Below are 25,274 nucleotides of genomic sequence, written 5' to 3' on the forward strand. Positions count from 1 at the left end.
TTTCCTAGTCAGTGCTGTTATCTGTACCTTACAAGCATTACTACACTACCCTATTGCCTTAGTTTGGACAGTGATATGGCTGTTGACAACTATATACATGAACTGGTTTTAACTGCAGTATACACCTCTTAACTGGTATACTTGTGGAGGAATTGTTTGTTAACACTAACTGTTTCTACACATACTCCCAAATTCCAGGTTGATGTTATGCACATACCTGTCCATCTCTTTTTGCACAGACTCTGGCCATGTCTTGACCACATGCAGGTGAACTGGGACATATGTAGGCTATTGCCCTCTTCAACCTTTAGTGACTTACAACACTCTTATACAGGATTACCACCTATTTTAATTTTAGACTTAACTCCTAAAACTTCCTTACATATCTCTTCAAGACACCTTTAGTAGTAATAAATAAAATGACCAAACCAATACTCTTAGCTTTAATTTCAATTGCTCTCACCTCCACCTACCTCATCACCTCCTTTGAAAAACTGTACTATTTCCATTTCAATCATTCCCCAAAACAAACAGCTATACATACTCTCATATTCCCTAACATTCAAACTAACATCACTTTTGTTCCCACCTATCTACTACCTAAATACCATAGATACTCCCACATTAAATATAATAAACCCACAGTAAAGAAAGTAAAATATCTAACCAACTTTACAAATACTTCTACAATCAAACTAAGCAATCCCTCCTTAAAAGATGGTGACATCCACCCCAACCCTGGCCCTACTAATCCTGCTACCCTAATAACCCACCCTAAACTACCAAACTCTTTCCTAATAGGACACCTAAATATCCGCAGTATTAAAAACAAAGTAGCCCATCTCCACGCCCTTCTAGATATTCATGGCTTTGACATCTTCTGCCTGACAGAAACGTGGTTAAAACCAGACACCAAAGACAATGAAGTCATTCCTCAAGGATATAATATATTAAGACAAGACCGAATAAAAAGCAAGGGTGGGGGAGTAGCAGTCCTATTCAAAGATGGACTTGAAATCTCCACTTTACCATACAACCCACCTCAGCATAGTAAGGCAGAAGTCCTTATTACCAGATTTCAAATTAACCAAAACAAATCTTTATATATCATTTGTATCTACCTACCACCTGGTAATAATATCAATACTATAGAGGATATTCTAAGCTGGATGTCCTCAACCTACCTTCAAGAAACAATAATACTTGGTGATTTTAATACTGACTGGAAAGCTATTAACACTGCTAATCCTACCTCCCATATCAACCTTCACGGCTTTAGTCAAACTATCACTTCCACAACTAGAATCAATAAACCAAATAAGAAAGAGAGCACCTTAGACTGGATACTTATAAATAAACAGAAACAAGCTTACAACATAGGAACTCTGCCAGACGATGTAAGCGATCATTCATTGACCTACATCCTAAGGCAAAAAAATGATATCTCTAACCCCCCCAACATGTAGGATTGCACGTTCCAACAAAAGCTTTAACCCAGTACTTTTCCAAGATGAACTTAGAGCCTGTGACTGGAACCCTTTAAAAACGCTACCACTTGAAGAAGCTGTTAAATACCTAAACTTTAAATTCTTATCGATCCTAGATAAGCATGCACCCAAACTGTCCATTAGAATGAAGTCCAAGCCTGCCCCCTGGCTTTCTAAAGAAACCAGACAAAAAATGTTACTTAGGAACAAGGCTTGGGCTAAATGGAGAGCTAACAAAACTATCTCAGATGAACAAACATTTAAGCATTTAAGAAATATTACAAAAAAGGCAATGCTTACAGACAAAAAGAACTACTACTATAAGTTACAGCAAAATCACCAAAACAATCCCCAAAGTTCTGGTGTAGTATAAATAAACTCCTAACCCCAGGCCACTCACGTACACCTACCCCATCCCAGGCCGAACAAAACACCCCCCACCAAACTGCCAATACCTTCAATACCTTCTTCACAGAGACCATACAATCACTAGCCAGTCAACTAGTCCCTGACAACTCAAGCTTCTCTTCCACCATACCTGGCACTCTTCCAACATTCCATCTGAAACCCATCTCAACCACTCTCATCTACAAATACATCCAAAAACTTAAACCTTGTACTCCTTCTGCTGACCAGCTACCATCAGAATACCTGCAAAAAGCAGCCAAAGTAATTTCTTATCCCATTTCCATCCTCATAAATAGAACCATTAAAGAAGGAATAGTTCCAGACATCTGGAAAATCTCCCATATTATCCCCCTACACAAAGGGGGTACCTCTAATGATTATTCCAACTACTGGCCAATAGCTCTATTATCACCCCTAGCAAAGATTATGGAAAAATGCATTCACCAACAACTTTTAAGCCATTTATCTCAACATAACATCATAGCAAACTGTCAGCATGGCTTTAGGCCATCCCATAGCACCACAACTGCCCTATTATCCTTTACAGAAGCCATTAATAGAAATCGTAATAACAACAACCTCTCTTCTGCACTCTTTATTGACCTGTCAAAAGCATTTGACATGGTAAACCATACCCTTCTTATCAACATTCTTGAATCCTTTTCCCTTGACTGCCTGGCAATTCAATGGTTCAAGTCTTACCTTACCAATAGGCAACAGGCAGTTCTTTGGGAAAATAATATATCATCACTTCTGCCTGTCACACTCGGTGTCCCTCAGGGCTCTATTCTAGGTTCACTTCTTTTCTCACTGTTTATCAACGACCTCCATGTAGCCATTCCACAAGCCACCTGCATTCAATATGCAGATGATTCTACACTAATATGCTCAGCAAACTCCCCAACTGATCTACATTCTCTTACTCAGAATGTTTTCAACATAGTTGAAACATGGTTCACAAAACGTTGCCTCCTGCTCAATGCCAAAAAAACTAAACTCCTTCTCTTCACACCCACCAGTAAATCCTCCCCCATAGATTTCTCCGTCATCTCCAATAATGGCACAAGTATATTCCCCGATTCTACCACTAAATTGCTAGGAATTACTATTGACAATAACCTTACATTTGACAGCCACATAAATAACACCATCAAAACTGTCAATAGAAAAATAGGCTCCTTATATAGAATTAAACCTTTCCTAACACCAATAGCCAGAACTAAGATTGCACACTCCCATTTAATTTCAACTCTTCTGTATGCCTCACCAATATACACTAATCTAAAGAAAAATAATCTCATCAAACTAGCTAATTCCTATAATAACATTGCCAGATTTGCCTCCGGAAATCCTTTTAGAACTCACCATTGTCTGAATCTAATGCAGCTAGGCTGGCTTGAATTTCAAAATCAATTGAAACTCTCCCAACTCACCATTGCCCACAAGATATTTTATAAACCTAACAGCACCCCTATACTTTCCAATCTCATAATCTCATACAAAAATCTAAATTCTCTTCGCTCTTCCAGCAAACTTCTTGCTAGTATAAGCAAGTCTTACAACATGGCTGGGGTTTCACTGTTTTCCAACTCTGTGGGAAAAAACTGGAACTTACTACCTAATGACCTAACTTTAATTTCTTCACTGCCTCTCTTTAAACAAAACCTCAAAAGACACCTCAAATCAAACTGGCTATGCCCCTGTAGCAACCCTGATTAACCTTCTCCTTCACTACAAATATTTCTTCTCTTGAACCTCTACCTATTTCACATTCTTTATGTAGGACTGTAACTGGTTTATAGAATTCAACATACTGATGTAATCTATCCTGCTTAATGCTCTGAAAATCTCTATCCTGTTAATATGCTGATAGTCTACATGTATCTCACTGCATATTGAATTATCCTATACATATTGTCACCTCTACTATTGTAAATGCCTACATTACTCTAGTAATACTGCTGTAATTTATTGTATTCTAATTACTTCCTGCTTTTTGAATAATCTTCTATTGAAATCCATTCATTTATTATGTATTAATATTGATTTTTAATTTTTAACTGTTTTTTAATTATTTTTTAATTTTTAAAAGTTTTTTTAATTTTTAAATGTTTAAATTTTTATTTTTGTTTCACTGGAGCTTTTCTCCCCGGGCCTCTACTGAAAATGGAAATATATCCAGTTAGACTAGCCCGGTTAACAAATGTAAAATAAATAAATAAATAAATAAATGTAGCACAGTGTGGGTGACAGTGATGAGTGATACCTTATTATTCACAACTGCAACACTCACAGTACCATACAATACCAGAGTAAGCACTACCAGTACAGGATATCAATCTTTTATTTCTAGGCACAGTGTTAGTATCTGATGGACCTGTGGGAGCAATGTTTGTTAGCACTACCTGAATGTTGCCACACAAAGTATCAGATTTCACATTAGTATTATGCACTTACATCTCACGCTGTTACTGGACACACTCTGGTCACAGCTTGACAACATGGGGGTGTAGATGGGACATACTTGGCTTTTTACTCTCATAACAGTTTGGGGAGTTGCTAGAGTGACAAGTTTGTTCTTATAGATGTGTGACAATCACTTGTATTTCTTGTTTGCAGCCTATACGTCTGGGAGTGAGAGGCAGCAGATATGGGACAATTTACTGTACATTATGAGCATATCTGTCCAGTCGTGGGGTATGATTCTGTATGCAGACTACTACCACTCCCAGGATTTGAACCATGGCTGTGTGTGCTAAAAAGACAACAGTTCACTTTTCAGTTGTGTGTGCTATTTGGATTTTGCTGTCTGTCTTTTCACAATTTTCTGTCTATGTCTCTCTCATTTTTACTAAATGACCTCTGGGGATTACACCAGTCATATACGGACATTCCTACACATTTTATTTATGTTGCACAATGTGGGTAAAAGTGCTTAATACAACAGTACTATTACGTGATTGCAAATCTGCATTACCATATGATAACAGAGTAAACACATGCAGTCCAGCAGTTAGACCTTTATTGTCAGGCTATTATGTTTTATTTATATATAACCTATATGAGACTCTTCCTGCCATATTCTCTGGCGTATGCAGTACTTGCCTTAAACAATACAGGTTTTATACAGGCAATTAACTTACTAATACTTTTAGGTCTGTTTCCTGTGACAGCATGTGCAAGTGTATTACTAACCTGCCTTGCGTCGCAACCTCTCCAAACGACATCCATGGGCCTCCTGATTTACAGCCCGCTCACTTGCCACTGTGAAGGATATAAGAGGAATATTTATCCATACCTATCCATAATATATATGAGTTGGCAAATATTAAACAGGTAGCGGAGTGATACTTACACACATCTGGGACCTTCCCTGTCCTCCTAGCCTCTTAGATCCACTGATCCAATAGATCCCCTTTCACTGCTTCAGGTCAGCATAGTGATGCCTGACCTGCTCACCAGTTTGGGGTATGCCAGTGGCACTGGTGAGGTCACGGGTGACACGGTCCCAGGCTTCCGCTTTATATTGGGAACCCTGGTACTGGCCCTGCAGCAGTCTCTGCTCATGGTCTTTGACAAGGAGTCCTGCCATGACTCTGGACTCCTGGATGCCCCAGCACTGTGCCCAAAAGTGCACACCCTCTCCCATTCCAGACATGGTGCCTGCAAGGGGAAGCTACAACCAGTTATGACATGTATTCCCGCCTGTTGGGATTAACTAGGGCTGATTTCTCACACTTTGCCATGATTGGGCAGTTTTGAAAAGGCTGCGCTATGAGCAAACCTGCTTTCCTGAGGTTGGCATTGTTTAAAGGGTATACCAATGGGCAAATTGAGTTAGCTGGTCTACACATTGCTTACACCTACTAAGCTGGCCTGTGCAATGCTTAGCATTGCTTAATATTTAATTGGCATTCTATTTGTTTTTTGGCATTACTTTATTATTCATTACATGTTATATATGTGTCTGGTATCCATGATTCCTGTGTACTTACACTGTATGGGGTCCTTCTGTTTATTAGGGGACTTCAACACTTTATTGCAATTACACTTCATATCTTACTGCAGTACACCAGTTCACATATTTATGTTATGTAGTAGGTTATAGAACATAAGACTGTATATAGATTCCCTTCATATGTTCAGTTTGATTTTCCTATAGTGAGGATTTGTTTGGTGATACCTCAGTCATATGTACTGCTGTGATGGCTTACTGGTTAACTACTGTGACTATAGTGTACAGGGTCCTGGGTTCAAGATCTGCAAAGGCTGTTTATTTTGTTTCTAGCCAGAACAGTGGCTGTTGCATACAGAGTGATTAAGGCACTTTTAAGCACTTGTAAGTGGGTTTATGCGGGTTTGTGCAAGGGTAAGCAATGCTAACCTCTGGTTAAATATGCTTACAGAGAGTTAGCTTCAATATTGCTTAACTTGTGTGGGCATTGCTTACCCCCACGCAAACAGGATTAAACCCGCTTACTAGTGCTTACATATGCTTACTCCCACTTACTACTGCTTAATCATGCTTACACTTGCTTACTAGTGCTTACTCCTGCTTACCACTGCACTAATTTAGACAGTAATGTCTAATGGTTCTTGGGAAGGTGGGGGATTTGGAAGCTGTATGGAGTTATCATTCATTACACATTTTACCTTCCATTTATATCCCTGATTCCTGTGCATATATACTGTATGGGACACTTATGATTCTCTGTGGACTTTGCAACATTATGACATTGACATCTCACATCTGCATTTAATGCAGTACTCCAGTTCACAAATATGTTATTTAGTAGGTTATGCAACTACAGATATTGGTCATAAAGTGATTTGACATAGAAAATGGAACACGCTGCAGTGGGACTAGAACCGGGAATAACTGCTCATAAGGCGAATGCTCTGCCCACTACACTCTTGCTATACTGTTTCATTTGCATATATCTTGCTTTTTATCCTCTTCTGCCATTTAAGCTGCATTAACCATAGCTAAATGATGGGCAAACCCGAGCACCTATGGTTAAATTTAATCTGTTTCATAAAAAAATAAAGTATCTTTATATTTTTTTGTGTTAACTATTGCTCTTGTACACATGGGGGGATGTTGCTGGAGGTATGTGTACACCTATGGGAGGTCTCACTCATTCTTTTAGTACTTTCTGCTGTTTTTCATTGCAGTGGCATGGAAATTCTGAGACTTCTGCTCTCAGACATGCCCCCTGCACTTTTACATGCTCTGTGTAAGATTAGAAGCTCAGGCAGTGCGCCTTCATTAATATGCATGGCACACTGCCGTCCTGCTCCTAAACGGCCACTTCCATGCAGGACTAAGCTAGTCCTGCATGGAAGAATAGCAAATCCGGGGGTCAATCTTCACATGGAAATAAATAGTAATGTTCTTCTGAAGGGGAGAAATAGGTGTCTCTCGGAATGACATAGGGAATGATGATGCATTAAGGAGAAAAGGAAAAGAAGTACTTTAACTAGGTTTACAAATAACTACTGGGTTTGATGACATTGGCTGAGAAGTACTAAGGGATGTAATGTTAACTATTTAGTATTTCTTTTATATGGGACCAGATTAAATGCACAAGGGTAGCAGTCAATGAATATGTAAATTTTTTACAAAGCAGTCATAAAAAAATATGATGTAGTAAGCCAAATCTTGATGATATCAAATGTGCATTTTGTGTTTGTAGATCAATCTTTTCTCTACAAGACAAATGACACATTTTGTGGGGAGGATCAATATGCTTTTTTTGATATATAAGGAATCTCAAAGACTTTTTTGAGGCTTAAGAGCACCTTGTTGTGACAAAGTCAAACAAACTCTACGGGCTAGTTAAGTGCAGTGTGGAAAGAATCTTGGTAAGTCAGAGCAGCGATATGAGAGGCAGATAAACTTGCAGTCCACTAATTGGTGGCTAAAGCATACACTTGCCCATTTGGTATACACTGTGGCACTTTCTGAATTAAGTGACACAATGTATTTTCCACTCTGTCTAACTAAAATTACATATGCAATTCCGTAATAAAGAGGTTTGCAAACATTTTAAGTACCTACCCACATTATTCTACTGAATTTCTCATCAATGTCTCTTGATGGCATACTTGGGGTGTGTCCATAGACTTTAATGGATAGGCCCCACACATGTGTTGTGGTGCCCCCATTAAAAGCTAAGTGTGCACCCACATGGACTCTTCCACCACCACCACCCCACCACTGGCATCACTGAGGGCAAAGTTCAATGAACTCTTTGGAGACATTATGGGGATATATTAAGCCCTTTTATACATTATTTTGTTTTAAGGATCATGCCTTAAAGTGTCAAGAATAGCATGAAAATGTAGCACACACAAAACACTGGAGACATCAGATGCCATTGTGATTAAGGCAGGCTTACGAGTGTGACTGCACACTTTGAATGAGAACTGAGCTTTTACTTCACAAACGGAGCTGTGAAACCATGAAAATCCTTTGAAAGGATGGATAGCAGTGTGTTGCTCATGTGAAGGTTTAAAGAAAAGCTTGGAATTTGTAGAGAAACAGGGGAATTTATGGGATTGAATAAAGGACACCTGTGTGTGAAACAGAAAAGAGCAAATATGTCACAGACCCATTCCGCCAGGGCTAGTTAATGTTTCTATATTCTAAAAATGTACAGAACTGGTATTTTTTCATTAAAAATAACTCGGTCATCCATCACTTAGGCATAACTGATTACTATAAGTGGGAAGTTGCTTAATGTGATAGAAGAATCTAGCACTTACTGTATCCATGGCAGCTGTAATGTCAGATGGGATGGAAATTGCTGTATTTACAGGAAGAACATTAGCGTGCATGAAGCTGAAGATTTCCAGGAGCAATAAAACTGGAAGTAGAATTATCACAGTAGTTAATTGTTACCAATAAGTGAAGGATACCGAAGGCAAGCAAATAAAAGATCAAGGCATGTATGCAACATTGTTTTTTGCTGCAGATTCATGGAGCTGTGTATTCCTGTAAGGCCAATGCAGATTACATAAATAATTGCTACAAGTTTGCTCATCCTTTCCACCTGTAAGAGTGTGTATTGTCTAATGACTGTAATGCTAAATGTGACCTGACATTCATAAAAGATATGCAGGGCATGTCTCTGCATTAGTTCACTCAAGCCTATATCACCTTTTTTGTGTATTTCCAGTTGAAAGCCATGCTGCCTTATGGTGTCTAGAACTTTTTGGGGTGTTGTTTCTTTAACTAAGTGACTTACCAGCTAGTAATAGACAGTATTAAAAAGGGCAATGAGTTATTAATAACATGGCATTAAGATTGTTTAATCTAGGATGTCCTGCAGTGGAGAAATAAATATTTTGCACTTATTATTTATATGTTAAATTTATGTCCATATTTTCATAACTGAGAGACCTACATGTTATTGAGGTATATGCTGTGAAACACCAATATGGGAGGCAGGATAGTTCACTGTCAATGCTGGTTTATATTACACTATGCTAGAAGTATTGCTAGTTGTTTGCTAGTAATTATGAATATAAGCAATATTTCCATATGTACTTGATTAAAAAAACAAGCGACTTACAAACTGTTGCATGACATTAAATGAAACCTTAGATAATGTTGAAAAAACTGGCTGATATTTACAGTATAAGTTGCACATCTTGAGCTATGTTTTGATAAGTATGCAATCAAGCATATGTTTTCATATTTCTGTAAATATCTCAATAAATCATACACTTATGCAGGAAGTTCTTGTTGCCGCATAAAAACATTTGTCTGCATAGCAAAAATATTCTAACAATATATTGTCTAGGTTGTAGTTTTCAAGATATGAAAACTTGTTTGTGAAAGTTTGCAAAAAATTTAATTTGGGGTTTGTGTGCATTATAATATATTACAGTATATATGGAAAAGTCTATGAATGCACTGATTAGTATCACTGTAAGGAATACTTCTTACTGATAACATATCTATTTGTACAGTTTTAATAGCTTTTATTGTTCACAAAATATTTGCATTTGTTTATCTTATGCCTTTTACGTTTATTTTTCAAAAAAAGCTCTGGAATACAAGATGTGTGGAGGCTACTACAAGTGTGACATTCAACACACCACAGGTGTTAATGACATAGCGATACCTCACCATTTTCTCATCTGCTTGTACTGTCATGTCACCTGAATACAGTCTTCCTATAATTCAAATGTCATCTTTCTAGCTTTGATGTCCCATTATAAAAAAAAATTGATAATCAGAAATAAAAATGCAGGCTTTTACACTAAATTTGAGCTTGACACTTTTCAGCTTGCTATCATATATGGATTATCTTGGAATGTTATTTAACTTTTTTGCTTTTCAGTCATACTTATAACAAGTGTCCATCAGTATACATTTCCTGTTTTCATGGTCAGGGTACTTTTCCTATTTGTCTTATAACAAGATAAACATGAAGAGTGTTCTGCTTGTCTCTTAGGCAGAAATGCAATGGTGACATTTTTTTTCATTGGGCCCAGCATTTATTGGGGGTGAATATATGAATATGGATAGTGTCTCTTTCAGATAGCTCTGTTATCTCCATCATGTATCCTTCAAATACCTTTCTGTGCCATCTTTCAGGAGATGGTGCATTGGAGCCAGTTACTACTGTGTGAATGGTATGTGATAAATACAAACTGCTGTCATACAAATGTACATGTGAATGGGGAGCAAGAAGAACGAATGTATGCATTCGCCATTGTACATAGTGCTCTCTGGGGGTAAATAAATAAGGAAAGATGTCTGCACTGTCTCCATGGTAACACATATGGTGTCACATGCTACTGTCATTCGTCTGTCAGTAGAAGCAACTGCTTTGCCAGCTGACACTAGATTTTAACGATGGATCTAGTATGAGGAGCAATTGGGACTGTCAGCCTGACAGGCAGCTCACTTTAACAGGCTGATGTCCTGCTTAACATATATGGTAATCAAAAACAATGTCTGACAGTTTGATTTGGGTTTTCTACCCTTCTGTGACATTTCACTGCAGTGTAGCAATGCAGAACACTACAGTGGTGCAACAATGAATTAAGCATATTCACAAGTGATGTCTTCCACATCATTCTGTGTCCAGAAAGTAACATGTAACTCTAGTATTTCTTTTTTTCTTCTTCCTTAACCAGGCATTATTAATTATTTTGTCTGTAAGTATACAGTAGGCCAAGATGAATGACTCTGGTCGCTGTGTTTTCATTCATACTATAATTCTGCCTTGCTTTGTAATCACTATATGCATAAAAAGCAGTAAATACATGCATGGTGCTTTGAAGCTCTGTCCACTCAGCAGGTGCTCAGCCTGTTACAGAGCACCTCCATATAATTGCTGCTTTCACAGCAAGTATTCTTACACAAAGTATAGAGAGGGTACAGGCTATCAATAGACTAACATAATTTCGTAATGCTTACTTGACCTTTGCTGGTGGGAGTGGCTTAGACTGCATGCTGCAGCTTTGTTTTCAAGAGCAGTTTTTAATGAGAGCTGAAAATTATCTTTTCTCCTTCAAATACATCTGAAGATGTCCTTATGTTAAGTACACATAATGAAGACCGATGTTTTCAACAGTGAAAAGGATTAGAAACTGTTATCTTAAGAAAAGTACTGAGCGTTAAGAATCTCAAATGAGTTTGTTACAGAAAGCATCACTTTTTGTTTTATTTTTACTGAGGTGCAAAAATTATATATTGGTACAGCCACTGCTGATGTTTGAGAATAATTCTGCTCCTGCAAATGTAGCACTTTTTTTTTTTCTGCATGCTTTCATGTCTGTAATTAAAGAGATTAGAATTTTTCTGTTCTGGTTCTTAGCTTGACCTTTATTTTCACTGTAGCACCTGCCGAGTTTGTACAGTACCCCCAGTCCATCTCAAGACCTGTTGGAACCACAGCTGTTTTTACCTGCCTGGCACAGGGAGAACCCACTCCTCACCTAACCTGGTTAAAAAACGGGCAGATCCTAGAGCCAAGTGACAACATAAAGCTGAGAAACAACAACAGGTGAGTTATGCCATTTCAGGAGCAAAGTCTGTTCTTTGTCATTCTTCTTCTCCCTCTCAGCCATTGCACTGCCTGTTTCCCTGCCACACCTTAATTTGTCCATTACTCACCTTCTTCACCTACAGCAAGTCTCTGATTTGTATAATCCTGATAATCAACACTGTGAAAGGAATTCTTAACCCTTTATGGAATAAACTGTGAAAGCATATCGCAATGATGACTGGGAACTAATTTTTGAATTGTATTCTGTCCTCATTGACAGCATCATTGTTTAGTTAACAGTGTTTTAATGGATTTATTTGTTAACCTAGTTTGTTTATATTTTTTGTTTATTAATTAACTGGCTTAAGCATAATAGATCTTATGTCCGGCATCACAAAGCTGAAATAGTAACTTGAAAGATGGGAAATACAGTTATTACATCATGATGCGTACATGCTCTTCCAGCAAAGGCTTGAAAGCAAAACATAAAACTAGATCCATCTCAGTGATGTCACTTGTTTCCTAGGAAATGTTTAAGTGTGGCTAGGATTGCTAACAGTTAAGAAATGACAACCATGAAGCCTTTTAAGACACCTAATGATGCTGCAGAAGCACCAGTTTTATTAGCAAGCATTAGACATTCATCCAGTTTATGCTCATGATGGACCATCATAAATAGTTCTGCACCATGAAGTAACAGAAATGATAACAAATGCCGTTTCTACCTATCAATTTATCTATCTCTCTACCTGTCTCTGTCTCTATATACATATATATATATATATATATATATATATATATATATATATATATATATATACATATATATATATATATATATATATATATATATATGTAGTTGGTGTAGATCACGAAAATTGCTATTGCTTAAGCAACAGATGGTCAAGCCTAATACACTGAACATTGTTTTTATCAAACAGGTTCTGCATGGAAGGCAAGACTTACCCCCCAAGGACCTTTGCTAAAGCCCTTTCCTGTGATTTAATCAAATGACATTTGATGTATGCATGTAATAGACATTCATGGAATGATAATTTGACTGTCATATTTTGCAGAATTAATTTTTACATTTTCTCCCCGTCTCACATTACTTATAGGTTCATAGGTAGGTACTAGGCTATTGGCCCTAAGGCCTATATAAGCCTAGCCAAAAAGGTATCCTGGCTTTTGCCACCCAAGAAAATTATTTTCCTGTGCCCCTGTCGAGCAGAACCACAGAGGTGATCCCCGGGGTGAATTTCCTATTTCCCATCCAATCATCAAGATTTTTCTTCAAGAATGCTAATGAGGAGCTTTGTTTGATATAGATATGTAGTTTGTTTCAGAGTATAGGAAGTCTTCAGGACAGGAATCTGTCCCTCCAGCATGTTCTGTTTATTGTGGTGATGAGGTTTAGGTCCCTAGAGCGTGTAGCTCGGATGGATTGATATTTCTTCAAATGGAGCATGTCCAGCAGCTCTGGGTTTGACATAACTTTGTATGTTAGGCAGAGATCGCCTCTGAGTAGGTGATATGTGACGGAGTAAAGCTGGAGTTTTTTGAGACGATCTGCATAGGGCATCTGTTTGAGGCCAGTAATCCTATTTGTGAGGTATTTCTGTGGTCTTTTCAGTTGTTGTAGATGTCTTGTGAGGTACATTCCAAAAGGGGCATTGTACTGTATAATGGATCTAATGAGTGACGAGTAGAGGAGAACAATGACCTCCTTTTTCCTGGATGAGAAATCTTTTGTGATGAGGTGTGCCATGTAGAAGGATTTCCTGACCACTGTGGCAATGTGATTATCAAAGGAGAGACTACTGTCAACCTGAGTCCCAAGGTCTCTTATCACACTTTCAGGTAGACTACCACCTATGTGGTAGGTCATGGGTACAGAGTTTTTACCAAAGAGGATGACAATGCACTTTTTGGCATTGAGCTTGAGGCCATGACTTTGACACCAGGCATCTGTCTCAGTGAGGCCAATTTGTAGGATGTCCACATCATTAGGAGTTTCGATTATGGCTCCTAGTTTGCAGTCATCTGCGAACTTCGTTAGCCATAGACCTTCTGTGTTAGCCTGTACTTCAGAAAAGTAGATACCAAACAGGAGAGGACCCAGGACTGAACCCTGTGGTACTCCACTTGTTATTGGTCTGAAGTCGGATTTGGAGTCTGCTATTTTCACAGTGTGGGTTCTGTCAGTGAGCCAGATGGCAACCAATCTTGTGACATAGGGATTTATACCTAGTTTAGCGAGTTTATCTATAATTCCAGAGTGGGGGATAGTGTCAAAAACCTTGGTGAGATCTAGATAGGCTGTGTGAACCACCTTACCCTCATCTATGGCTTTGGTGACTGCTTCAAATAAGTCTATCAGGTTTAGGAGAGGTTATCTGCCTTTTACAAACCCAAACTGGGTGAGGTCCAGAGTTTGGAGATTACCAATGTCTTTGTTTATAAGTTCCATGATGATACGTTACATGGCCTTGCAGACCAGGCTTGTTAGGCTAATGGGGCGGTAGTTCCTGGGGTCCGTGGTGGCTCCCCCCTTGTGGAGTGGGATAACCATCGCTGTGCGCCATTCAGTGGGCAGAAAGCCTGAGGTGAGGCTATGGTTGAACATGGTGCTTCGGTGGGGTGCCAGTTCATTCTGTAGTTCGTGTAGAATGCAGCCTGGGATGTTGTCAGGTCCCATGGATGCTGTCTTCTTGGCTTTGAAGAATGTGTTTTTTAACTGTGCAGCCGTGATTGCAGGAACTTTGCATTCTTCCGGTATAGTGCCAGCTAACTGTATACTGCTGGCACTCTCCCTGACAACCTTAGTGACCTTTTTCTAACCTGTATCATAAAACATAAGGTAGGAAACTCTCACCAGACCAAATATAAAACAGTGAGAAAAAGAAAAAACCTTGACACTGCAGTATTCCTAAACGAACTACAAACAGTTGACTGGTCAAAACTAAAAAAAATCTACCATTAGAAGAAGCTGTAGTTCACTTTAACACTAAATTCCTAAGTATCCCTGATTCCCATGGTCCAGCACGTACAATAAAATCTAGATCAAACACAGCACCATGGCTCACAGAAGAGACCAAATCTAAAATCAAAGCTAGAAACAGAGCCTGGGCCAACTGGAGAACAACCAAAGCCCCACTTGACAATCTAAAATATCGTCAACTCAGGAATGACACAAAAAAAAATCTATTTTACTGGATAAAAAAGCTTCTACCATAATCTCCTATAAAAACACCAAAACAACCCCCAAAATTTCTGGGCAGGCTTTAATCAACTACTTCATCCAGGACATTCTATCACCCCAACCCCGGCTAACCATACCCATAGTTCCCCAGAGATCATAGCTAGCGCTTATAATAACTTTTTAACTGAAACAATCTAATCCCTTGCAAATCACCTAACCTCCACAAACTTAAACCATACATCTAATTTATCCACAAATCACCCTGAATTGAGCCTCCAACCAATATCCACTAGTTTTATCAAAATTCTCCTAAAAAAACTAAAACCTACCACACTCGCTGCTGACCTCCTCCCTGCAGAGTACCTACAAATAGCTGCAGATGCCATTGCATATCCCATATCTATCCTTATCAACAGAACCTTATCCAAAAATGCTGTCCCCTCCCTCTGGAAAATATCCCATGTCATCCCCCTCCATAAAGGTGGTAGCACAATAGACATGTTCAACTATAGACCCATTGCCATTCTTTCCCCACTAGCCAAAATAATGGAGAAATGTGCACACAAGCAACTAATGCAATACCTTACACAGAATAACTTACTATCCAACTCCCAGCATGGCTTCAGGCCATACCACAGCATCACCTCAGCCCTCCTTTCCTTTACTACTGCCATAAAAAAATAACAGAAATGACAATAAGCTATCGTCCGCCCTCTTCCTTGACCTATCAAAAGCCTTTGATATGGTCAACCGTGAACTTCTCATTCTTTCTCTAAAATCCATTTCCCTCAACATGCACACTATCCAGTGGTTTCAGTCCTACCTAACTGGTAGACAACAGGCGGTACTATGGCAGGGCAAACTCTCCAGTCAGCTACCTCTCTCACTTGGTGTCTCTCAAGGCTCCATACTAGGCCCACTACTCTTCTCTATTTTTATCAATAGTCTTCACACTGCTATCCCTTAAGCTACCTGTATTTCATATGCAGATGATTCTACTCTCATCTGTTCAGCCACCTCCTCATCTGAACTACAAATCTTTACCCAAAATACATTTAACACTATTGAGAACTGGCTCGCCAGCCAACGCCTACTACTGAATCCCAATAAAACTAAACTTCTTCTCTTCGGCCCCACTAGTAGGTCTGCCACACTTTCATTCTCTGTCACGTCTAACAATGGCACCACTATCACGCCAGATCAACACACTAAACTTCTAGAGGTTATCATAGATAATAATCTCAAATTTGACCTACAGGTCAACAAAACAGTACAGACCATTAATAAGTAGCTTGGATCACTTTATATAAACAAGACACTCTTAACCCCACTGGCTAGGACTGAAAGTGCCCGATCACACCTACTCTCTACTCTTTTATATGCCTCACCTATACTCTCAAACCTCAATAAAACCTAACTAAGTAAGCTGTCCCATACCTACAACGATATTGCCAAATTTGCCACTGGCTCCACCTATAGAACCCATCACTGCCAGAACCTGAAACAACTAGAATGGCTGGAACTGCCCATCTTAATTCAATTCAATCAACTCCTAATAGCGCACAAAGTTCTGTACCACCCTAAAGATACCCCCTCTCTTATAAATATTATTAAGTCATATAGCAACCTGAGATCCCTACGGTCAGCCAACAAATTACTGGTCCAAACCCTCAAAGCTAATAACTCAGCTGATGAATCCCTGTTCACCAACTTTGTTGGCAAAACCTGGAATGCCTTGCCAAATTATATAACCCTACAATCCTCCAAAAGTTTCTTAAAAAAAAAACTCAAACAGTATCTCAAATTGAACTGGCTATGTCCATGTACCAACCTGGATTAAGTTATAAAACAACCGCATAATCAGTAATTATCATAACATCTAACTACATCACCATATCCAATCTTACTTGTAATTGCATCTGTCCATGAGAGCTGTGAATCCCTACTAGGGACTAACAGTGAGTTACAATCTTACTTGTAATTGTATCTGTCCATGAGAGCTGTGAATCCCTACTAGGGACTAACAGTGAGTTACAATCTTACTTGTAATTGTGTCTGTTCATTAGAACTGTGAGTCCCTACTAGGGAACATTACTAAACCAATATACATAAGATATATTACCACTTTGTTTTTATATATTCTAATTGTTTTCTAACTTCTTGTGTAACCTTTGTATATCTGTCAATGAGAGCTGTGAGTTCCTACTAGGGAACACTTCTAAACCAATGTACATAAGGTATATTACCACTTTTTAATATATTTACTTGTTTTCTAACTTCTTGTGTAACCTTTTGTATGTTTGACTATGTGGAGCTTTTCTCCCTGGGCCTCCACTGAAAATGGACATGTATCCAGTCAGGCTATCCTGGTAAACAAATGTAAAATAAATAAATAAATAAATAGAGATGGGCCCTTTAGGGGGTGAGAGGGGGGTAAAGTTAGCACTGAACCTATCTGCCAGGATGTTGGCAATATCAGTTGGTTCTGTAAATGTAGTGCCATTGTGCTGTAACTCAGAGAAGATCTGAGTGTTGCCATTGAGATTCTTGACATAGCTATAGAATGCTTTGTGGTTGTCTTTAGAATCAGTGGTGATTTTGTTTTCGTAACTAACTTTGGAGGATTTTATGAGGGGTTTCAGCTTCTTACTGAGGCTGACCAGTGAGTTCCTGCAATCATGGGATTTTACTCTTTTTTGCAACAGTTTCTTTCTTCTGTTGTAGAGTTGGTTTATGGCAGGAGACCACCAGATTGGCTTCCTTTTTTGGAGGATAGCATCTTGGCTCTGTTAGGAATAGCATGATCCATGTACTCGTTTAAGTGCTTATAAAGTGCATTTGTGCAGGATTCAGCAGTCGTACCTCTATTGTCCGTCTGCATGGGTGTCATGAAGTTTGGCACTTCTGTCTTAAGAAGCGTCAAGTTGGCTTTGGGGACATTTTTTATGGTAGTTTTCCTAATGGGGGGATGAGGGTGGGATGTGGATGCCTAGGGTGATTAGCTTGTGGTTGGATCTGACCAATGAATTGACATCTGATGTGGAACACTGGTCGCCCATGTTGGTAATAACCAGGTCTAGGATATTGCTGCCCATGGTGAGGGCATGGATAAGTTGATCCAAGGTGCTGGAATTTATGAATTCCAGAAAACATTGAGCAAAAGAGTTGGTACAGGAGTAGTTTTCCCAGTTAATGGTGGGGTAGTTGAAATCACCCATTATTAGGGTGTTGACTTGTACCCTAATATTTTCCAGTATATCAAGAAATGCGGAGTGGGAATCCTGGGGCATGTTGGGAGATCTGTAGCAAGTTACAGTTTGGATTGCGGTCTTGCCCAGATTTAGTTGCACTTAGATAATCTCAGATGCATTATGCTGAGCAACTAGCCTGGAGGTGTCAATATCCTTAATGAATATGGACACATTTCTGCCTTTAGTGTTTCGGTCCAGGATAGGTGGCAGAAATATGTGGTATGCATTATAGCCTGGTAATTATAGCCAGGGGTGCTCTCTGGAGCCTTGAACCAGGTCTCTGTCACTGCACAGGTGTCGATGTTTTCCATTTTAAGGAGTGGTTCGAGTGAATGCATTTTGAGGTTTAGACTTCTAACATTGAGTAGCATTACCCTCAGATTTTGCTTGCTTGTACCTGTTATGGTGGTGAATTTGCCATTTGAACCTTGCCTAAAAATGGCACTGTAAGGTGGCAAGAGCCTTAGCCAGTATCTGGAATCCTAAGGGTGACAGGTGCACGACATCTCTGGCAAAGCATCGTGGTCTGTCGATCATGTCATTCCAGGCAGACAGATACTGGATCCCCTTAGAATGACACCAGAAGCTTAGCCAATTGTTGAAGTCAGTCATTTTGTCCTTGTACTGTGGCATCATTCTGGGTGATGGCAGGATGCTACTCAGAGCTAGGGTCATACCTGCCTGGGCTACAAGATTGGAGAGCTCTTCCATGTCTCTTTTCATGTAGTCCAGGGAGGTACATCTCAGGTCATTCACACTAACATGGACAATGACAGTCATAGTTGTAATTGTTGTGGAGTGACCTGAGTGCATGCATTATGTGTGCGGATCCTGGCACCTGACAGGCAGCTGACACTCATTTGTGCTAACCATAGACTGGCCCCTATCCCTAACTCCAGCCTGTTACATTACCTTACGAAAAACCCCTTCCCATAAGAGTAATAAAACACAAAAAACAAAACCGGATAACCAAAAAAGCGTGATGAGTCCAGGAAACCTCACAAATGCGAAAAATGCAAAAAATAAATCCACGTTTTAAATCCACATAAACGTATTTTATTAAAAACGTTTTCGCCTCTGTAAACACAAAAGCTTCATCAGACAAGGAAAAAAGCGCCAAATAAACTCATTTTAAAAACTTTCAAGCCAAGTGCCATGATGTCATTTCCTTGGCAACAGAACAAAACAATTAGTGATTTACTTAAGGAACCAGTATCTATTTACTAAGAATATATGTATACACAGACAAACAAGTGGAATAAGTATAATAAAACATCCCTAATGACTGTATATGTAATAATAATAAGTATAAATATAAATATACCTAAAATAATATATATTAAAAAGCAGATCCTAACAGTGTTAAGCACATTCCTGAAATATAAAAAATATATGTATAAACAAATATGATTTTATATAAAGGTATACCTAAATACAAAAGGAAACTATCCTTATTAAACCTAAAAGGTAATTAATTTCATGTAAATGCAGCTCTTGAAACAGTGTACACTAATTACCTCAGGTAACTTTTATATTTTAAGACTACAGAAATATTACATGCTTCATTCAACCCAGGGAAAGAGAAGGCATCTAGTAATAGTTGCCATTCCAATTATCTTGTTTCAATAAATAATAAGTAATAAAATACGTTTATGTGGATTTAAAACGTGGATTCATTTTTTGCATTTTTCGCATTTGTGAGGTTTCCTGGACTCGTCACGCTTTTTTGGCCTTCCCATAAGAGTATCATTGAAAATACAGGTAAATGTTAACACACACACACACACACACACACACACACACACACACACACACACACACACACACACACACACACACACACACACTCACACACACACACAACTATATATATATAAATAATACCACACACACACACACACACACACACACACACATGCATCATACCGATTATTACCCAACTGAGCCTTAACTCTAACATAAATTCCAGACACTTACACAGAATTAACAAACCACAGACAAATGTAAAATTAACGCTGTTCCCTACCCCATCTTTACTCTGAACATAACCCCAGAAAATCCCACTTACCTTCACACAAGCACACATTCTGTATCTACCACAGACGGCGATCCAACAAGCTAAGCATTCAACAAAGTGCATGGAAAGCATAAAGATGTGCGCAAATGCAGGCACAATCACACGCACACTTTAATTTTCCATTGAAAAGTGCAGAAACATGTGAAATTGTAACTGGAGCATATTACTATGGTATGTACAGAGTTATAAAAAGGGATTTGCTGCACTGAGCCTTCAGTCTGATACTAAGGCAAAAATGTATCCATATAAATAGTTGATCATTTGGTTTATTCTTAACAGTGCACATTTCAGTTAATATATTTTATTTTTATTTATTTTTACATTTGTTTACCAGGAAAGTCCAACTGAACACATGTCCTTTTTCAGTGGAGGCCCAGGGAGAAAAGCTCCACATAAAACAAGCAGTACAACAAGATACAGAGTATGTTAAAATGTTAACATGGACTTTCAAAGTTATTACATGATAGTGTCAGAGGCAGGTTGAATTACACAGTCATTCCAGTGCAGCAGGTCAGTCAATACATATTTCCGGTGAACATTCATATTCATAATCATTAGTCATATTTTCTATTTACATATTTACAGGGATAAACATCATTAGACATTCACATTTCACATGAAGATTGCTTTATGGTAATTCTTTTACCATAAATTACATGTGTGGGCGAATTAATCGTATGGATAGGAGAGTTCCTTGTGCCAGGAGTAGAGTGAAATGAGTAAAGTATGCTTACGTAGGTGGGGTTAGAACAGGAGTAGAGTGAATGAGTAGTGTGCTTAGGTAGGTGGTGTTAAAACAGGAGTAGAGTGAATGAGTAGTGCGCTTCGGTAGGTGGGGTTAGAACGGGAGTAGAGTGAATGAGTAGTGCGCTTAGGTAGGCGGAATGTTAGAACAGGAGTAGAGTGAATGAGTAGTGTGCTTAGGTAGGCGGGGTTAGAACAGGGTTAGAGTGAATGAGTAGTGCGCTTAGGTAGGCGGAATGTTAGAACAGGAGTAGAGTGATTGAGTAGTGTGCTTAGGTAGACTGGGTTAGAACAGGGTTAGAGTGAATGAGTAGTGTGCTTAGGTAGGCGGGGTTAGAACAGGGTTAGAGTGAATGAGTAGTGTGCTTAGGTAGGCGGGGTTAGAAAAGGAATAGAGTGAATGAGTAGTGTGCTTAGGAAGGCGGGATGTTAGAACGGGGTAGAGTGAATGAGTAGTATGCTTAGGTAGGTGGTGTTAGAAGTTCTGTAGGGTAGACAGAAGAAAAGATTGGTAGAGAGGTGTTAGATAAACAGGAGTAGTGATAAGGGCAGTGACAGAGAGGGGGAATGTTAGTCAGGACTAGAACAGAGACACAGCCATCTGTTTAATAGGTGAGCTTTCAGAGTTGTTATAAATTGGACTAGTGATACTATGGTGGTGATGTTATCAGGTAGTTCATTTCAGATTTTACCTCTGTAATTTGAAAAGAGGGAATCTCTTGCTTGATTTTTGGCCGCATTGATTTTTATGTACTTTTTATTAGTGGAGCATAGGGTTCTGTTAGTGGTATAAGGCTGGACTAATGTTTGTAGAACTGGTGTTTTTTCAGGTTCAAAGAGGATTTTGTGGGCCATGGTTAACTGAACGTAGTGTAGTAGTTGGGGAATTCTAACCAGTTGAGTTGCTTGAGTGCATGACAATGATGGGTTCTAGATGGTAGGTTAGTGGCAAATCTAGCTGTTTTGTTATACACAATCTACACAACAGCTACATGCCATACAAGTGTAAGTCCCACATTTCTGCCCTATTTTATTTTTAGCTAAACTTTTAAAGTCCTTATAACAGAGTTTTCTCTTCAAACTTTTAGACTACAAAGTTCAAAGCATGTAGCTGTTGTGTAGATATAGAAAAACATGCAACAACAACAATAAGCAGCATCACCCCTTTAAATAAGTCATGTAAAAAAGGAGGGAATTTGATGTAATTAATCAATTAATAATGAGTAGAATGATATAAATATGCAATGAATGAATGTTTGAATGTATTCTGATGAAGTTCGTGGAGGAACGAAACCTAGGTCAATAAAGGATTAATCGGCACGCTTTGGTGGTGTTTATCTTGCATACAAGAATATTGTGAGGGTGGAGGTTCTTGGGCAGCTGCAATTCTCTTTATTGGCGTTACTTCCTTCTCGTTTTGTTAACAAGCAGTTTGTGATTGAACTTGGTTACTAGTATAATTTATAATATTTTATAAGATTTTGAAGTATATTTATGCAATTTATGTGTTTATAAGTACTTAATTAAGGGTAATTTGTGATTGGATGGCTGTGGTCACATTACATCTACTTTGCTCCTTTTAAATGAATAAGAAAATGTAGTATGATGTTTAGCATTGAAGAAGGTTGTTTGACTGAAAGCTCTGCTTGTTGTAATAAAAGCTACTTGTTTTTTCTGATGGTGATTTGATTTACATCAGAAAATTGCTATTCTTCACTTTATCTTGTAATAAAGATAAACCAAAAGGTCCCATCATACAGCTTCAGGCATAGCTTGGAATATCACAACAAGGTAAAACACTCAAACAGCAGCTTGAGGCCTATCTTCCACAAGTTAAGATTGATATTAAGCCATTCTGTAGTCCCAATACATGCTAAGGGCATCTTTGGCTGCTGAAGTTTCAAACCTGCACCTGCTCTCCACTTCTTATGATGATGGACTGCCAAAAAGAGCGGCATGCCTCCTTGCTTCCAACTTGTGAAGGTGCAGGCCTGTGTTCTTATGACACACAGAACAATGTCAGTTGTTGCAAACCTGACACTAATCCGTCTGATCCTGTGGAATGGTCAATTAAAGTCACTTGTTCAAAGGTTAGCTGTATGTAGGAGTAAGGTGTCCTTCCTGGGCCTGCCCTTCAGGTTTATCTAGGTGAGTAGTTGTCATTTGAGGAGTTTCTTTCTGGTTATCCCATACCAGAGCTCATGTCTCTGGGTGGCATTATGTAGGTGTTGATGGATGGGAGATGTTTGAGTCATAGGTGCAGGATAGCACATTTAGCAGGGCCTATATTAATTGATCGAAGGTTTAGTTCAGCAAACCTTTCTTCGCTGAACCCTAATCATCGAACATTCATTTCAGCGAATGTTGTCATCAAACAAAAATTTAAACAGGGAAACTAAGCACTTGGCCAAAACAACACCAGAACAGACACCACAGTATGTAAAACCCACCAAAGTGGAGGGGCTTCAGCCCCCACACCCACCAATGTGGGGTCTGCACCCCCACCCCCCTAACTATATATACCATCTCCGAGATTACACTACAGTCAGGAAAAAGGGCAAATTTGTGCTGCTGGCCAACTGCTTCCTTTCCCTACTTAAATTTTTCATGGATATGAACATTCACTGAAATGAATGTTGGATGGTTAGGGTTCGATGAAGAAAGGTTCACTGAAGTGAAGTGAACCTTTGATGAATTAATATAGACCCCATTTAGGGAGTATAGTCTATAGCTAGCAACAGACTCAGTTCAGGCCTATCTCCTGTTCATACCATCTTCAGATAGCATGCTGTCATGTACCATTTCCCTGTCCAGCAATGCATGGCAAGTATCAGTCAAATGAACGGATTTGTGCAGCACCTTCTCAAACCTGCCTTGCTGCTGTCATTGACAGATGTACAGTACTGCGGTGCACCTTGAAACTTGGGCTTTTTTGTGGGGTCTGAAGACTCTGAGACCCTTGTGTCTTGGGTTTAATGAAGATAATGAGTTCATACATGCTTGTCTTCCTGAAGATGATTCTTGCTCTGAAAAGGCCATCATACTCATGAGGGATAACTTAGATTTGAGCTTGAGCTTGTCTTCCCGTCTGTTCTCTAGTAACACATTGAAGAGGTTCTGGGGAAGAGAGTTAAGAAAAGCTTATGTCAATTTTCTGTGGATCTATATATTAAGGATAACATCTGGCCAGTCTGAAGAGAGCTGGATGGGCTTTTTTCACTCACTTGAAAGTGAATTCTCTCTACAACCCCCTAAAGAGTGAATGGAGCAGTTCACTAAATGTCTTAGAACTCATGCCTAAATGAGCTCTAAAGTCCATCATAGTTCACATAGACCTCAACATTTTGCCTCAGTGCCATCTGACAAGTAGTCTAAACATTTGTGAAGGTGTGACAAGAGAACATAATATTGTGTCATGTTGAAGATTAAGATACTCAACTGTTTAACAGAGCTGTCGTCTTGCTAGTCGTGTCATGTATACCACTGAACCTTTGATTGTACTGATGCTTTGTCTGGGGCCACAGGCAAAAATATGTGCATGTCTAACATGTCATTGAGAAAATGTCACCCATGAAAGAAGAGCTTAGAAGCAAAACCCTGAATGCTCCTCTAATAGGGGAAATGCTGTTTTGCTATTCATGAAGTCTATTGATAAGCTGTTCAGTGACCTGTTGTGGAAGAAACAGGCTTTTGTCTCTTTAGAGTTTCTTTTTAGTCCCCTCTCTGCAACTGACACTTCACTTCTTCTTCGTTTAAGGCCTAGTCATCCCCTAAAGAAGAAACATCCTTCTTACAATCTGTGGAAGACACTGAAGAAACTTTCTTTTTTGCACCCTTTTGTTGCCAGCTAAGTCACTGAAGAGGATAGCCACACTAATTATAACACCATAGTCCTGATTGTGGCCTTGGTCTGCTGACAGAGCAATATCCAAGTCTGTTTAAGAAAACCATTACAGAGGGCCAGGATGTTTTGGACTTAGTCACTTTCATTTCATTCTGGAGCTCACCAGTCCATCTTACTGTTGCTCTTTGAACAGACCAGTACTTTGGTGCTCCAAATGGGGTTTTAGGTGCTGTCCTATTTTTCAGAAAGGGCCA

At 39.0% G+C, this 25,274-nt stretch overlaps 1 protein-coding gene across 1 annotated transcript in view; it reads left to right on the forward strand.

Annotated features, from left to right (window-relative positions):
- LOC122806083 (immunoglobulin superfamily DCC subclass member 3-like) overlaps window positions 1-25,274 on the forward strand; it is a 1,389,320-nt gene that overhangs the window by 943,648 nt on the left and 420,398 nt on the right. Inside the window, exon 7 of the mRNA XM_044076321.1 lies at window positions 11,755-11,920. Within this exon, the coding sequence (XP_043932256.1) occupies window positions 11,755-11,920 (166 nt within the window). The remainder of the gene's footprint in view (window positions 1-11,754; window positions 11,921-25,274) is intronic.

This window comes from Protopterus annectens, chromosome 7.part0 (genome assembly GCF_019279795.1).
Source record: "Protopterus annectens isolate FY-2018-M chromosome 7.part0, PAN1.0, whole genome shotgun sequence".
In the NCBI taxonomy this organism is placed as follows: domain Eukaryota; kingdom Metazoa; phylum Chordata; order Ceratodontiformes; family Protopteridae; genus Protopterus; species Protopterus annectens.